The sequence below is a fragment of the Malus domestica genome, chromosome 02 (genome assembly GCF_042453785.1).
Source record: "Malus domestica chromosome 02, GDT2T_hap1".
Classification (NCBI taxonomy): Eukaryota; Viridiplantae; Streptophyta; class Magnoliopsida; order Rosales; family Rosaceae; genus Malus; species Malus domestica.
In genome coordinates, this window is record NC_091662.1 from 20010786 (window position 1) to 20028945 (window position 18160).

The 18160-nt window shown below is 36.2% G+C and overlaps 1 protein-coding gene, 1 long non-coding RNA gene, 1 other non-coding gene and 1 pseudogene across 3 annotated transcripts; 1 reads left to right on the top strand and 3 right to left on the bottom strand.

Annotated features, from left to right (window-relative positions):
• Window positions 1-4168: 4168 nt before the first annotated feature.
• Window positions 4169-10924, bottom strand: LOC139187550 (uncharacterized). The gene has a single exon (XM_070816905.1). It carries the CDS (start codon window positions 10803-10805, stop codon window positions 6120-6122), a length of 4686 nt encoding a protein of 1561 aa, XP_070673006.1. The 5' UTR covers window positions 10806-10924; the 3' UTR covers window positions 4169-6119.
• Window positions 5414-6118, bottom strand: LOC139191405 (uncharacterized; annotated as a pseudogene).
• Window positions 10198-10304, top strand: LOC114823801 (small nucleolar RNA R71). Its single transcript, XR_003771748.1, has one exon. It is a non-coding gene; the product is annotated as a small nucleolar RNA R71 (small nucleolar RNA).
• Window positions 10925-11588: 664 nt separating the features above from the next.
• On the bottom strand, window positions 11589-16114 carry LOC103408813 (uncharacterized). Its single transcript, XR_011577904.1, has 5 exons — window positions 15815-16114; window positions 14815-14996; window positions 13463-13743; window positions 13053-13104; window positions 11589-12104 (listed from the first exon to the last, which is right to left on the bottom strand). It is a non-coding gene; the product is annotated as an uncharacterized lncRNA (long non-coding RNA).
• Window positions 16115-18160: the final 2046 nt, after the last annotated feature.

Below are 18160 nucleotides of genomic sequence, written 5' to 3' on the forward strand. Positions count from 1 at the left end.
CAAAACAATGAATATAAAATGCTTGAAGATACTTATTCAAAATCTTTGCTTTAAGATCATTTAGCCCTCATTTCAAATTACTAGCTTTATTATAGCATTGTTCCCGTAACTTGAATATACTCAAATTTGTTGTAGCAAATAATCTCTCAATGGCCTCTTTAAGCGAGTTGCTAGTTGTAGAAGAGACATGTTGGACACCTAAAAACCTTTCAATTACTTCTCTTTTATTCACATAACGCAATACCACCACCATTTGCTCTTTACTTGAAACATCACGTTATCCATCAACCAAAAGAGAAAAAAAATGTACCTTCCATATCTTAAGTGATTGCATCAATAGTTTCAATGGCACAAACATAGACAAAATCTTTTTGAATATCAGAAGAAGTATACTTGAGATTCTTAGGAATATTCTTAAACATAACCTTCCTAACTTTATCATTATGATTGGCAAGAAATCTCATAAGCTACAAATAATTACCCCTATTGCTTGATTTCAATAACCATCTTGTGCAATCAAGTACGCCACTCAATAAAGTGTAATAATTAATATGACCTTCATCGGTTTGCTTAACCAAAAATGGTTCAATATATTGCTTTTGTGTCATCAAATCTCTAGCTTGTTGTAAAGCTCTATTATGAAGACTTCCAACACCTTCCTCATGATTCCTACAAAATTTTGAGTCATTTCTTCCAATTTGTAACCCCTATCTCAACGAAGACATCACTTTCGCCATTTCACTCTATCAAAATGGCACTTGAAAAGATATCAATAATGGCAAAATGCGACATATTTTACCATACTGTACTCCAACCACTTAAAATTATCACACCAATGGGTGACAAAACATCGATTGTTGCTAACTTTTCTTGGCATGATGTGGTCTTGAGGTTGACAAGGATTATTTTTAGAGATAGTGTCAACGAATTGCTTCACGATAATTAGGTGCATAATCAAGCATTCGATGTCTATGTTCAAGGTCTACAGGAAGATTAGCCATTATTTCATCCAACTCAGTGACCTCACTTTATTGGGAACTACTCAGAATATTCAAAGGAGTATCCGGAATATTCAAAGGAGGAATAGCAAAAATATTTTAAGGACTAGCCAGAATATTTAAAGGAGGATTTAAGCACTATTTTTTATAGTATCATTCTATGATATAATTGTATATGGAGAAAAAAAAAATATATATATATAATAAAATAAAAGTTGTAGGCTCTTAATCCTTCAGAAAATGTAGTATCTGTATTCCTGAATCTGCAAGTGGCAGTAAAATAACCATACTTACCCCATATTTGTCAGCCTGCATTGAAGAAGTTGAATATGTATGCTACCTTTGGAGGAAAGTTTCCAATAATGCCAAAAGTAGAATTTGGATAATAGGGTTTTTCATTGCCAAATCATGGATTGGAATTATAGTGAAATTGGCCATTCTTTTTATTCTTGCTGTAGAATGGCTTGAAGACAGATGAATTAGGATTGAAATTGCTAGTTTGAAGACTTGTTAGGCCTAAAATACAACTTTGAGCTGAGAATGGATAATCCAATTTAAAAAGCCATGATTCTTGGCCTAGTAATGTTTCCTCAGGCCAATGGGCTTTTAGCCCAAAAGAGTGCACTAAGTGTTGTTGATAATTGCAAGTGTACAATATCGTCCAAGTAATATAGTGATAAGTAGAGTGTCGTTCAAACATGGATCGGATTAACCTAAATTTACTATTGAGATTGACTTCAAACTAAACTTAAATAAAAGATGGATTACGATGACAAATTCAAATATGCAAAGAACCCAAACGAAAGTGAAAATATCAATTGAACAAACATGAAGTAAAAGTGAATGAATTATGAAAAATTAATATATTGAAGCACTAGGACATCAGGTTCCTCGTTCTCAATCCCATCTAATCCCGTTATTCATATTAAACTCAAATTATTCCCATGTTGCTAGCAATTATCCCTTGATTCGTCAATATTTTCTTTCAGAATATACTAACTGTGTTTCTAACTATCTACCCATGCTATGTCTAGCCACAAAAGTAGATAATCGAAACCCTTTATGCTAAATGGATAATTTCACAATACTACACAAGTCATAACCAATATGTCTACTCAATTATGTAATTCATGGTAATTGTTATGAGAAGCAATCTACTAAACTCAACCTGTCAGTCCCAATTTAGTTCTTCACACAAATAATGGCCAGTTATTTGATAATGATAAAGCACAATAACAATTACACAACATGGAAAACAACCGAGTTCAATATGAAATAATAAGAATTAGATGTTCATGATAAGAGTACACCCTAATCCTAGCAAAAGGACTTAGTTCATGATTAAACTAATGACAAACATGGATGAATTTGATGACATAAAGAAACCCAAAACCCCAATTCTGGAACCGTGTGCGATAAACCCCAAAACTGCCACCTTCTGTCAAGAGTACCCCCACTGGAAGGCTGGAGTATCGTATTATCTCCCCCCCCCTTGCGGCTGCTAAAAACCTTTTTCTTTCTATGCCTTTCCTTTTGGTTGCCTAATCCACATGCCGTTTGGACTCTCAAACCCAATTCTTTTTGGGAAAACACATCACCGCATGCTTGCACCGCCTAATTTTATTGGGCTTGCTTTAATGATCCAATTTCCTATATGATGTATTGTTCCATTCTTTGCTCCAGCCCATCAGTCACATCCCATTCGATAATTCTTTGAGTTTCTCTAATTTAAGCTTCTAATTCCCTGCTTTATTCACGAATTATGTTCTCTACAAAAATTGCACAAAAACACATCAAACTCACCAATTTACTATAAAATCATGACTAAGTTATAGGTAAAAGAGTTATCAAATATATATAAAATATCACCCTAACAAATACCCCTAAACCTATCTTTTGCTAGTCCTCGAGCAAAACATAAAACAAAAATAAGAAACTGACTAAAACAAGTCTAACTAAACCCACTTTCGCTGGCAAAACGATTGCACTGAGCATGTGCAACAAGCCTTTAAACCCCTAGGTGTCCCTAGTCGGAGGAGTTGTGTCTCCTGAGGGTTTACTAGTTAGTCTACCCACAAATGCTTTACTAAAAAGCAAAGGTGTTACAGTTATCACTTCCATCAATTAATGAAAACCAATGCATGCCAATCATACTTCCAAAACTAAAGTTATGCCCTTATAATGCATCACAATGGAAAGTATGAAGCCAACATCCCAAGCACTCGGGCTTAAAAACATCCATACTTGGCGTGTGTACAAATTCGCCTCGACTCTAAGCCTCACTAGATATCACTCTATTTTCTCAGAGAACCTAGGCTTTCTCTCTTAACAAGCATATGTGATGATTTTATGCAAAAGGAATCAATATATAATCACATATGATCAACATTGGAAAACAGCCATTTCTGAAAATAGATCTCATGAAAAGAATCGAATACTAAGAACATTGGTATCAACCTTCACCAAAAAAGCTAGACTTCCCCATAAATCCGTTAGGTCTTTGAAATGGTTGTAACGTAAGGCTAGGTATTTGGGCTAAAAAAAAAATAATAAGGAAAAACAAGAACTTGAGAGACACTACGACTTCTTTGTATATACGTAGGCTGGCAGCCCTTTGAAATTTGATGTGATTGATGGCGTCCAGGACTCATGTTATACTGAATGGTACAATTTCTCTTCTTTTTCTTTTTCTTTTTCTTGATTTTTTTTTTTTTATAACTACAAGATAAAGGAGGAGGGGGAGGGCGTCAGGTAGTCGACAGCCGGCACTCCATGATCACGTCGAATCCTTATGAAAACTACAAGAAATAAAAATAAGCCACATGGTACCTCGGTACACGCCACTACGTTGATGTAGAATTCAACCTTGATTTCTTTTGGTATCACCTTGGTATCTCTCAAGCTATATGGTATGGCTAATATAGGGTAGAGTGGATAAGATTTTATGTGAGTGATGAAAGAAAAGGCTAAGTGTTTGGCTTCAATGGGGTTAATGGAGCACACAAAAGGGTAGGGAATAGGTCTTTTAGTGGTGGAAAACATGCATAGCCTAACTTCGTTTCTATAGTTCCGTCTAACCCAATGGCAAGAATACCCAACATATATTAAAGTTCTTTAGTACCCAATGCAAAATAATGTTAATGAGATAATAAAAATTAAAGAAAGAAATTGAAAAGTGTTTAGGAGTAGAAACAAATTAACCCTCTCAAGAAAAGCTTAGGCTCAACAACTCACATGGGTAGTCTCCACTATTTCTCCACATCATCCAAACATGGACAATTTCTCCACCAAAGTACTTGAGACATGGCAAAATGAATGGTAAAAAAAAAAAAATATGTGATGCAAAAACCTTCTAGGCAACCCTTTAGCAAAGGAAAAATTCTTAGCAAGACATATACATCGCCATTAATATGCTAAAGTGAATACCTTAACAACTTATGCTTCCAAGCTCTTATTGTTTCCAACAAATTCTAACACCCAATCCCAAAATTTTAATTCCTACCTCATCCTATAAATTTTAACAAAACAATTCATCACATAAGGATGTATAAATATAAGCATGAAAGAAAGTAAGAGAATAGGAAGAGAATACACCTATTTTTGGCCATCATGGAAGATGGAATGGCTTTAAAAATAATGAATTCCGAGCCAAAATTGTTGCCTTCATCATAGGATAAAAATCTGCCAACAATCAGCAAAACTGACTTTCAGTGACAAAAATAATTCCCAGAAACCGTCGCTAAAAGTATGAACAAGCCTTTCGTGACAGAGAAAGTCTTTGAAGGTCGTCACTAAAGCTTTTTTATGACAGAAAATCTGCAGAAATTATGCAGCAATTTACATGTTTATTTTCACTTTTTGAGCTTCTAAACCTCCCAATTCACAATGTAGGTCTAATTTTTTGTCCCAAACCTATTCCAACACATCATATTAACCATTCTAAACATGTTAGCATCACCAAATTACTTGAAAAACATCCAAAATCAATTTAGGTAGATAAGTTGATTATGACCAAAATATGAACTCAAAGTGCAATTTTGCAATTTCTTTTGCACATAACAACAAAACCACTCCAAACACATTTGAAATGACAAACTAAACATGTTCAAATCATCATGTGGGTGAAGAAATCAATATTATTAAACTTGGAACATAAAAACCTTAGCTGTTGACCTTAAAAACAAAAATTCAAATGAATCAACCAAACTAACAAAAAAACTAGGCTCTCCCCCCAAACCTAAACTAAACATTGTCCTCAATGCAAAATCACAACAAAAAGATGCACAATGAGTAGTACGGAACAGAAAGGAAGAAAATGCAAAACTAATAAACAAGGAAAGGAACGAATGAAACTGGTTGGGTTGCCTCCCAACAAGCGCTTAGTTTAAAGTCCTCAGCCCGACTTGGCATTGCAATCAATCGGGAGAAGCAAGGGTCACAACATTCGTGTTTCGCTCAAAACTGGCAGCAAGATATGGCTTCAATCGCTGTCCATTAACTTTGAATGTAGCATCTGTTGTATGATCACGAATTTCAATCGTTCCATATGGAAAAACTTGAACAACTGTAAAAGGACCAAACCATCATGTTCGCAACTTCCCAGGGAAAAGTTTCAGCCGAGAATTAAACAAAAGAACTTGCTGGCCAATATAAAACTCACGACAAAGAATATGTTGATCATGCCACTTTTTGGTACGTTCCTTGTAGATTTTAGCATTTTCATATGCATCATTCCGAAATTCTTCCATCTCGTTCAATTGAAGAGCTCTCTTTTCTCCCGCTGCGTCCATCTCAAAATTAAGCTTCTTCACTGCCCAAAATGCTTTATGTTCCAGTTCCACAGGTAGATGACATGCTTTTCCAAACACCAATCGATATGGAGACATGCCAATTGGAGTCTTGAATGCAGTCCGATACGCCCATAGCGCATCATCCAACTTTGCAGCCCAATCTTTGCGTGAAAGTCCCACGGTCTTCTCTAAAATATTCTTGATCTCTCGATTGGAAATCTCAGCCTGCCCACTAGTTTGTGGATGATAAGGTGTAGCAACCTTATGTGTGATTCCATATTTTGCCAAAAGAGCATTGAAGTGATGATTACAAAAGTGCTTGCCTCCATCACTAATAATGGCGCGCGGGGTGCCAAAGCGAGTGAATATGCTTCCGGAGAAAATGAACAACAACCTTAGCATCATTAGTAGGTAAAGCAATTGCTTCAACCCATTTTGAAACATAATCCACAGCTACCAAGATGTATTGATTTCCGTAAGATGATGGAAATGGTCCCATGAAATCAATACCCCAAACATCAAAAAGTTCGACTTCTAGAATATTATTCAGCGGCATTTGATGTCTACTTGAGATATTTCCAACACGTTGGCAGCGATCACATGTAGAAACAAAAGTATGAGCATCCTTAAACAATGTAGGCCACCAAAAACTAGATTGTAGTACCTTGGCAGCAGTCTTTGTGGCACCAAAATGACCACCACATGCTAGAGAATGGCAATGTCGCAAGATTTCCTCCATCTCGTCATCAGGAACACACCGTCTTATACATTGATCTGGACAATGCTTCCACAAGTACGACTCATCCCAATAGTAATGTCTGACTAACGAAATGAATCTTTTCTTCTGTTGCCACATCAAATCAGGAGGCATGATATCACTAACTAAATAATTGACATAATCTGCATACCAAGGAGTGACTGAAGATTTAATGGTAAAGAGCTGCTCGTCAGGGAATGTTTCGGAGATAGGAACTAAGTCATTATCACCTTCATGATGCATAATTCGAGAAAGATGATCCGCCACCATATTTTCAGACCCCTTTTTATCCTGTATCTCTAAATCAAACTCTTGTAGTAACAACACCCATCGAATCAATCGAGGCTTTGCATCTTTCTTGGATAATAAATACTTCAAAGCTGAGTGATCGGTGTAGACAATTACCTTTGAACCAATGAGATAAGAACAGAATTTGTCTAAAGCAAAGACAACGGCTAGAAGCTCTTTCTCGGTAGTGGCATAATTCAATTGTGCGTCATTGAGAGTTCGACTAGCATAATAAATCACATGCAGTAGCTTATCTCTCCGCTGACCCAAAACTGCTCCAATAGCATAGTCACTTGCATCACACATAATCTCAAAAGGTAATTCCCAATCCGGTGCAACTATCACAAGAGCTGTCGTGAGCTTCATTTTCAACACATTGAACGCCTCAAAACATGATGAATCGAATACAAACTCCGCTTCTTTCAGGAGCAAGTTACACAACGGTTTTGTAATCTTAGAGAAATCCTTAATAAAACGTCGATAAAAACCAGCATAACCAAGGAAACTTCGAACTCCTTTGATGGAAGTGGGTGGCGGTAACTTTGAAATTGTCTCAATTTTCACCTTGTCTACCTCAATGCCGTTGACCGAAACTTTATGACCCAAAACAATCCCTTCTTGCACCATAAAGTGACATTTTTCCCAATTTAGAACTAAATTGGTTTCTTCACATCTTTGCAACACCGAGGACAAATTATCCAGACAAGAATCAAATGATGAGCCAAAAACTGAGAAGTCATCCATGAATACCTCAATACAACGCTCTACCAAGTCAAAAAAAATACTCATCATGCACCTTTGAAAAGTAGCAGGCGCGTTACACAACCCAAAAGGCATACGCCTATACGCAAAAGTACCGAAAGGGCATGTGAATGTCGTCTTTTCTTGGTCTTCTGGTGCAATCGGAATCTGATTATAACCAGAGTACCCATCTAAAAAACAATAGTAAGCATATCCAGCAAGTCTATCCAACATCAAATCAATGAATGGAAAAGGAAAATGATCTTTTCGAGTCTCATTGTTCAATTTCCTATAGTCAGTGCATACTCTCCATCCTGTTGTAGTCCTCGTTGGAATTAACTCATTCTTGTCATTCTTAACCACTGTAACTCCACCCTTTTTCGGTACCAAATGCAAAGCACTCACCCATTTACTGTCCGAAATTGGATATATTATTCCAGCGTCTAATAACTTCAAAATCTCAGCTCGTACCACCTCTTTCATATTTGGATTTAATCTGCGTTGATGCTCAACTGAAGGCTTGTAATTGTCATCCAACAAGATCCGATGCATACAAATGGACGGACTAATTCCTTTGATGTCAGCAATACTCCACCCAATTGCCATTCTATGCGTTCTTAACACTCTCAATAGTTTTTCTTCTTCAACTTCACTCAAATATGCAGAAATTATAACAGGTAAAGTCTCAGCAGCTCCCAAGAAAGCATACTTTAAATGTGATGGCAATGGTTTCAAATTTAAGGTAGGTGTGGCTATGATACTTGGCGGCGATTTTGTAGGTACAGATCCAAGGTCTTCGAACTCCAATCGTCCACTCTTTGTAACTGATTTAAAAGCATCCAAATAAAGAGCACATTCCGCTAACAGTTGATTTTCATCTTCTGAAGTAGCAGTATGAACTAGTGCAGCTTCCATAGGATCACTGGGCTTCTCAACTCTGAATTTTTCAGAAATCGCGGTCTCAACTAAATCAATGCGAAAACAATCTTCCGCATCTCTTGGAAATTTTCCAGCCTCGAACACTTTGAATGTTGCTTTCTCTTCCCCAATTCTCAATGTCAAAACCCCTTGTTCCACATCAATTAAAGTCCTAGCTGTGATAAGAAATGGCCAACCCAAAATCAACTGAGTCTCATAATCTTCTTCCATATCCAACACCAAGAAATCTGCTGGAAAAATCAGCTTGTCAACCTTCACTAACACATCTTCGATAATTCCCTCTGGATATGCAATTGATCTATCCGCCATCTGCAAAGAAACAGTAGTGGGTTTAATTTCACCTATTCCAATGTTCTTAGCAACCGATAAAGGTAATAAATTAATACTAGACCCCAAATCACATAATGCTTTTTCAAATAAATTAGTGCCAATAACGCATGGAATTTTGAAACTCCCTCTATCTTTTTGCTTGAGCGGAAGCTTTCTTTTAAGGATTGCACTGCATTCTTCTGTCAATTGAATCTTCTCATGATCGCCAAATTTCCTTTTCTTTGAGATGATATCCTTCATGAATTTAGCATAATTTGGCATCTGCTCCAAAGCATCAGCAAATGGAATATTAATCTCCAATTTCTTAAACATCTCTAAGAATTTGAAATACTTCTCATCTAACATATTCTTCTTGAGCCGTTGAGGAAAACGAATAGGAGGCACATATGGCTTCACGGGTTGGACAACAGGCTTAGGGAGTGGCGTGGCTGCAATGACTGATTGTGGTGAAGCTTTTGAGGTGGTTCCCAGTATAGCTAGTGGCTGTACAACATCGGACAGTGGCTGCTCCTCTTGTGAAATGGTTTCTACCTTTTCTTCCTCATTGTTTTTCTCAAAATCAGCTGCTGTTTTCACTTGTTTCCCTCTTCGAAGAGTTATTGCTTTAGCTTGCTCATGGTTTCTCGGATTAACTTCAGTTTGGCTTGGAAAAGAACCTTTTTCTCTAACTGCCAAAGAATGAGCTAACTGCCCCATTTGAATCTCCAAATTTTTTATTGAGGCAGCCTGGTTCTGAAGAGTTGTCTCAGTTTTGCTCATAAATTGATTTGTATTGACAGAAAGAGTATTCACGTTACCAGCAAGCTGTGCAATGACATCTTCCAAATTATTCTTCTTCTCTTGAGGTTGGAAACCAGATGGTGGCTTTTGTACATTCTGATTATTAACCCATGAGAGATTTGGATAGTTTCTCCATCCTTGATTATAAGTATTGGAGTATGGATCATTACCAGGACGTCTGTAAGCACTCACCATGTTCGCTTGCTCTTGAACAAATTCTGGAAAATCAACACTATACGGACAACCAACTGTGGCATGACCAGGAACTGCACATATGGAACAAACCTCTTGAACTGATGCTCTCCCATTCATAGAAAGCAAAGTGTCAAGTTTACTAGCAATCGCATCGACTTGTGCCTTTGAAGCAAATTCGGTAGAATTATTAATCTCAAAAACTCCTGCTCGTCTTCCTCTTGCTTCAGAATGTTGTGTTTCGAGTGCTAGAGTATCAAAAAGTGCTTGACATTCGGCTGGCGTCTTGTTCTTAATTGATCCCCCTGCATAGTTGTTCACTGCAGCTTTGCTTGAAACTGTTAATCCTTTATAAAATATCCGCATGAGAACTAGAGTAGGCAAACCATGGTGCGGACACTGAATCAACAAATTATTAAATCTCTCCCATGCCTCAGAAAACGTCTCATCTGCCTGTTGAGTGAATTGCATGATATTATCTCTAAGGGTATCGGTCTTCTGGGTCGAGAAGAATTTCTCCAAAAATTTATTCTGAATATCGTTCCAACTCGTCAAGGTTCTAGGCCTCAAAGAATTCAACCAAGTCTTCGCTTGGTCTTTCATAGTGTATGGAAAGACCTTCATCCTGAGATGTTCCTCGGTGACTCCTTCTACCAATGCCATGTTGGACACCATATTGAAGATATCTCTAATATGTGCCAATGGATCTTCAATGCTCATGCCATGAAAAGAAGGCATCATATTAAAGTGGATAGTCTTCAATTCATAATTCCTTGCAGCTGCAGGAAGAGCTATGCTCGACGGTGATTCCAGAATGGTTGGAATATCAAGATCTCCCATCGTTTCATTCTGAACTAACGCCATCTTGCTCTCGTGCTGCTGTTCTTTCTCACCGACTTCTCTTTGGTCTCTTCGGATTTCACGGAGTCTTTTCTCAATTTCTGGTTCAAACTCAAGTAATACACAATCCGACGAACGAGTACCAAGCATTCACCTTTAAGAAACAATGAAAAAGAAAGAAAAAAAAAATGAGAATGCACCAAGAAAAATTGATCAAAATTTAAAAAAAACGAAAATAAAAATTAAATAAACTGAAAATCACAAAAGTAAACTTAAATTAAATTCGATCCAAGGCAGCGGCGCCAAAAACTTGTTGTTGATAATTGCAAGTGTACAATATCGTCCAAGTAATATAGTGATAAGTAGAGTGTCGTTCAAACATGGATCGGATTAACCTAAATTTACTATTGAGATTGACTTCAAACTAAACTTAAATAAAAGATGGATTACGATGACAAATTCAAATATGCAAAGAACCCAAACGAAAGTGAAAATATCAATTGAACAAACACGAAGTAAAAGTGAATGAATTATGAAAAATTAATATATTGAAGCACTAGGACATCAGGTTCCTCGTTCTCAATCCCATCTAATCCCGTTATTCATATTAAACTCAAATTATTCCCATGTTGCTAGCAATTATCCCTTGATTCGTCAATATTTTCTTTCAGAATATACTAACTGTGTTTCTAACTATCTACCCATGCTATGTCTAGCCACAAAAGTAGATAATCAAAACCCTTTATGCTAAATGGATAATTTCACAATACTACACAAGTCATAACCAGTATGTCTACTCAATTATGTAATTCATGATAATTGTTATGAGAAGCAATCTACTAAACTCAACCTGTCAGTCCCAATTTAGTTCTTCACACAAATAATGGCCAGTTATTTGATAACGATAAAGCACAATAACAATTACACAACATGGAAAACAACCGAGTTCAATATGAAATAATAAGAATTAGATGTTCATGATAAGAGTACACCCTAATCCTAGCAAAAAGACTTAGTTCATGATTAAACTAATGACAAACATGGATGAATTTGATGACATAAAGAAACCCAAAACCCCAATTCTGGAACCGTGTGCGATAAACCCCAAAACTGCCACCTTCTGTCAAGAGTACCCCCACTGGAAGGCTGGAGTATCGTATTATCTCCCCCCCTTGCGGCTGCTAAAAACCTTTTTCTTTCTATGCCTTTCCTTTTGGTTGCCTAATCCACATGCCGTTTGGACTCTCAAACCCAATTCTTTTTGGGAAAACACATCACCGCATGCTTGCACCGCCTAATTTTATTGGGCTTGCTTTAATGATCCAATTTCCTATATGATGTATTGTTCCATTCTTTGCTCCAGCCCATCAGTCACATCCCATTCGATAATTCTTTGAGTTTCTCTAATTTAAGCTTCCAATTCCCTGCTTTATTCACGAATTATGTTCTCTACAAAAATTGCACAAAAACACATCAAACTCACCAATTTACTATAAAATCATGACTAAGTTATAGGTAAAAGAGTTATCATTTATATATAAAATATCACCCTAACACTAAGTCCACCGGGTCCTTGTAGGAGTAGGACATATAAGGATCGAGCTCTAAGCCCACCGAGTCCTAGGAGCAGGACATATAAGGATCAAGCTTAGGCATGGCTCGATCGAGTCCTAAGTTACAAGGATCAAGATGGATTCTAATAAGATGCGAATCATTCTAAGGTCATGCTTGATCAAATGAGAATGAGTCAAGTGTATATAGGGACTAGGTTTAGAATCCTGGTTCAAATCAAAGAATCTGAGGTTAGATAGAGATTGGGTTTCGGCTAAGGAATGGATAATGAGGGAATATCCAGGTAAATGCTTAGTAGGCACATTCCTATCAAGACTGTACCCGGCATGACTATTTATCACGATGTCAATCCCTACAAATAGAAGAGGATTAACAAATAGTTTTTTCAATATTTAATTTCGAATTAATGATTAGTTTTGTTGTGGCGCAATGACGGTACAATTAGATATGAATTGATGAAAAAGTATAAGGCAATTAATTAAAGAACAAGACTTCGCTGCTGAAAGATCAGTAGCAGCAGCAGCTGCTGATAGCCAATCACACGCGGACATGTGTTCAAGTTTTGATTTTTTTAATTAAAACTTGGACATGTGTCCACGCATGATAGGTCATTGGCAGCAGCGAAGTTGTATCCTTAATTAAATGCCTTAAACATGTAATTGCAATATTGCTTAGGCTCTGCCAGAGCCTATGCAACTACTTCTAACTTATGCTACTTCACATTGTAAATGAGATAAAATTTACGGGGTACAAGGGATGAGTGAAAGCATATACACAAGAACTTGAATTACAAATCAGGTGCCAAAACCAGGCTGAATTACGCACAAGTCATGATTTTATATCCACGAGTGTCCGTCTCCGGCTCCATCATAAAAACCTGAAATTAGACACAGTAATTTGTATCACTCATGAAAAACGCCATACCTGATACCATGACCACATCAACCAGAGCTCAAAACATGACATGCAATTCAGCAATTGATTACAATTCTGATAAGAGATTACGAAGGTCAACCTAAATACAAAATAATGCCAACTTGTGAAATTTAGATTCATTTTGGTGAAAGACACACATTACACCAGCAAGTCGATGATGCAATAGTCACTTCTTATTCCCTAAAGAATCTGAGTTAAGTAATTAACTTGCTTTTACCCAACAATAAAAGCACAATCGCATGAACTATGTGGTTCTTAGCCACAATAGACAACAGAAATCAAAGAGTAATGTAACTTACGATGGGCAAAGCTTGGTGGGAGCAATGATGTCTGGTTAATCGTATTCGTCTCCAATGCTCCATAGCAACCTAAATCACATTTACAGGAAAGGAAAATGTAATTTCACGCCAGTGCTTCAAAAGAGCCAATAACAATTTATTAAGGGAGTTGAAAACAATGCCAGAATAAAGAAAGAATGAATAGGGCCAAAAGATAGCCAATCTTAAAAAAGCGTTGCTTTTTCTCCCAGCTCAGTCGGTTATAGATCTCAGTATCTACCAAGTGCCGTCTCGTCATGTACCTGACAAAGAGTCACGGATCATATCAGATATGATGATAAGCTCTAATGTGGTATCTAAAGAGGTTTTGTGAATAAAATTATTCCTCTTCTAATCATATGAAATAATGTAATAATATGATTCTTTTCTTGATCAATCATTACCTTGCTTTAAAGAACAAAAATAACTTGTGTTCTTGACAACTTGGAAATTATGAAAGTTCCGTGTCGAGTTTTATTGATATAATCTCCTAATGCATTCAATATAATTTGCAACCCAAAGTATTTTATAACATGATGCCGTCCAGACACCATTGTGCACTTAGTTTACGTACCAGCATCCATATAGGTAGGCTATGAATGGCAAAAGGCTCTGTTCAACACGCACACATAGAGAGAGGGAGGGAGGGAGCACAGAGAAAGGGTGGGCAATAGGTGGAGGGATGTTATGAAAAAGTACAATTTCATTATCTGGGGTGGTGAAATGTGATTTCATTTGTAAAAGCATATTACAAAATTCCCAAACCGCCTCTCAGCCAATTGACAGTTCATGGTAAGGATCCAGATTTCACCAAAAAGTATTGAGCACAGAGTCTTAATAGAACAAGAAATTCTAAAGATCCAGTTTTCACCAAAAAGTATTTCCAGATCATAACTTGACCATATGTCCATACCAATAAAACCAAATTGTAATCAAGCCTAAATTTCTTATCCCAACTTGTTAATAACATGCAAATGGTGTAGTGTTTGGGTTGTAACAACCATTCTCTTACAATGTTCAGTTGATTACCTAGCTGACTTATATACCATGTAAGCATGCTTCACTTGGAACAACGTTACAGTATAATCATATTCAACTTTCGCACTTTTTACTGAAGTACGTGCCAAAATGATGAATTCATAATCCACCATGAGCAAGTTTTTTCTTTCAAGGTTAACAAGATTATATGGAAAGGCATATGACAAAAAGAAACACATAACCATGCTGTGGACACTACGTAACTTAAGCTGTACCCTATGGATTACACAGAGGTCGTCATTTATATAATTCTGGACACTAACAACATAAGAGTAATGGGTGAGAAAGAAACTTACAAATTGACATTATAATAAAGGTGCGGCAGAGCCATGAAAAGCATGAACCAATGTTGCGCTATAAGAAGAATGAAGCACAAAACTCCTTGAACAATAAATTCTGGCAAAATGACACTGTTTATCCGAGATGATGAATCATATGGGTTAATGTAGTCGTACTCGAGGTCCACCAAGCACACAAGCTGCATTCAACATTCACAGGGGTCAGGGTCATATATCTAAAAATCTCAAGAACCGTGTATAAATGCCAAGATTAACCACACAATGCAAGACCATATCTAAATATGACTTGTTGGACAGCCCTACTAGGTAAAAATATGTGTTATCGACACTTTAGGACAACAAATTGTATTGAGTATACTAAACAAAGGATCCCCTTCATTTAACTAGAATTTCCGCAGAACGTCAAGGAGTATTGTTTTCATCATAATTAAGCTTATGCCTGATCAAGTTTTTATATGTCTTACAAAACTCAGGTTATTCGGCACAAGAATGTAACTTAGACTGTGTTTAAATATACAACGCGCACACACGCACAGGTCCAAGTCCTACAGATTAACATTTTCTACAAATTTTGCAAAAGAACCAGTCTTGGGCACATTGAGTATCAATTTCTAGAGCTAGTATTTCTTTTTATTTACAAGTTTTGCAAAAGCTCTTCCTGCACATTTTTAAGAAAAAAAAAAAGGAAAACCAGCCTGCTTCTGCAACATGCTTTCTATGTCAACTAACATTTGATTTGAAGGGAAACAGCGTGAAATTTTTCAAAAGAACAAATAAAATGATAATCCCTTTTCTAGTTCCATGAACATCCAAAACAACATATGCGAATAGATACTTGATTTCAAAATTTAAAAATAAAAAACAAGAAAAACCAGTTACACTAGAGGTAAAATCTAAATACCCAGATGATCCGAGTCTGTGATCCAATGAACATCTTCTGAATAAATAAAATTAATTAATGAATTAAAAAAGTGGGATGAAATCGTGGAAGAATTACCTGATAACCCAGAATGCATAACAAAGTTAGAATGAAGAAGAAACTCAGCAGCCATGTCCACAGTATCTCCATACCCAATCACCCCTCTCTCTCTCTCTCTCCACTTTGTGTCTTCGTCTGCGTCTTCCTGTTTCCGCGTTTCGATCTTCTCTCTCAGTTTCTGTCTTCTTCTTTTTTCACAGAGAAACAATTTCAGGAATCAAGTTTTCTGCTGTTTTGTTTCTGCAAGCAGAAATCCAGTTCTTGTTTACGACAGATAAGTATATATCGTTCTACTTTTTAGAAACAAAATTAAAAAAAATTTGAGTTTTAAGGATAAGTATAAAATACATGGTAAAATGAATAGTAATATGATTGATTTTTTAAAGTAAAAATATGGTTTTTTGTTAAATTGAACACATTTTTCGTTAAAACTCTCATAAAATATTATGAAATAAAAAAATACTTGAATATCTACCCCTCTTTATGTTCTTTTTTCGAAGACAAATTTTTTTTTTTCCAATGCAATAAATCGCTGCATTTGAATTTATTTTTTTTCTTTGTCAAACCATAGATTTGTTAAATTAGGAAGTCGACGATCGCTCGAATCCACGTTGTGATACAAAGATAACACACTCTTCTTCACTATTGTAATAGAAGGTCACTTGCATTAGTTTTTAAATCCAAAACAAATTAGTCAAAAGGTTGAATGTTTCGTAGCTGACTGGTGGCGGGCCTCCAGTTCCAAGTTTTCAGCTTTTTTTAGCTGCTTCAAGTTTTCAGCTTTTTTTTCACCCAAAATTGTGAAAATAAGCTATTTTTAAGTGTTTACCAAACATTTTTTTGAGTTCAGCTTTTTTTATACCTACTTTTTATAAAACCACATTAGTACCAAATCAGTACTAAGATGGAATATTAGAAATATGTCAAATGGAATTAACGGAAGAACATAAATAAACAATTTTCGCAAAAAGAAAACATAAATAAACAATAGTTATTGTATGTCACAATAATTCGTTGGAATTTTGTTGAATGGCAAAACCTGGATCAAAATATTTTATAGACTTTAGGGTATAATTTTTAAGCCCAATGAGTGACCATTATTATTAAAAATTGTGCTCATTGAGTCATGTCTAAATGGAAAAACGGTTAACTAAATAATTAATGAACAAAAGTACTCATTATGTAAAAATTTGTGAATTAAGGTAGTGATTACTTAGTATTACAATTTGGGATATTTCTCTTTATTTAAAAATAAAATGTTTTAGGTTTGAATCTTATAAATGATATATTCGATACCAAATTAAGCTGTCTATTATGCGGTTTAGCCGAACCCTCTTGATCTAAAATATGGATGCAACTAAAATAAAAAAAGAGAGGTAGTGAAGTTAATTTAGGGTGTCTTTGTTTGCATCGTTAGCTTTCAGTGCATTAGATTGAATTAAATGTTAGTGTAGTCTCGTGTTCGTCACAAGGGAGTAGCTTTCGCTAGACGGTCTTAGGGAGACCGCTCGAAATCGGGTGGACTGCTAATCCCAATTCTGCAATATTTTGTCCCTCCTCGCTTTGCGCCTTCCAGCTGCTCCTTCGCGTCCCACAACCATTTGAAAACCCAGATCCTGCACAACAGTCATTCCAGATCCAGAAAAGCAAAAACGCACAGTGCGAAATTCGAAACAAAAAAATAGCGCAAACATGCACACCTGTTCTAGACCCAGTCCCCAATTCGAAACAAAATTGATGTGCGTCTAAAACCAAAAACCCACACGTCCTAGATTCGAGGACTTTGAAGTTATACGAAGCTCATCGACCAGCTGTTGGCCAATCTAAATGTCACCTTCAAATTTCAATGAACAAGATTGCTCGAATGGCACCTGCAACAAGTCGCTCGAATTTCGGCGAACAAGTTCACTAATTTTTCTTTGGGAGGAGATTGTCAAGTGAATTTAAGAGAGAGAGAGAGAGGAAAGACACAGATTGCAGAGTTCGACGGAAACAAGGGTGAGAGGAGAGAGACAAAAAATTGTGGATTTAATAAATACTAGCATTTGTCTACACATTTTATGTATTTGAACACATTTTTTTAGAAAATGAGAATGAGGGAGGGAGAGAGAAAGCGTGGGGAGAGTGTAAGGTTTTTTTCTTTTTTAATATTGGAGGTATTTTAACAGTTGAGGCTTCAATTAAAAAGGGTGAAATTTGGACCAATAAAATTACATTATTGCCCATTATTTTTTTTGTGATAGAAGACTAAGTATTTTTTTCATCATCTTTTGGTTGACAAAGAGGGTTTCATTAATAATATTGTCACTTAGTACTATAGTTTAGTGATATTTCTCTTTACTTGTAAGTGAGAGATCTTATATT

Bases quoted from the DNA above. Each gene is read 5' to 3' on its own strand.
- LOC139187550 (XM_070816905.1), bottom strand. From the start codon at position 10,805: ATGCTTGGTACTCGTTCGTCGGATTGTGTATTACTTGAGTTTGAACCA.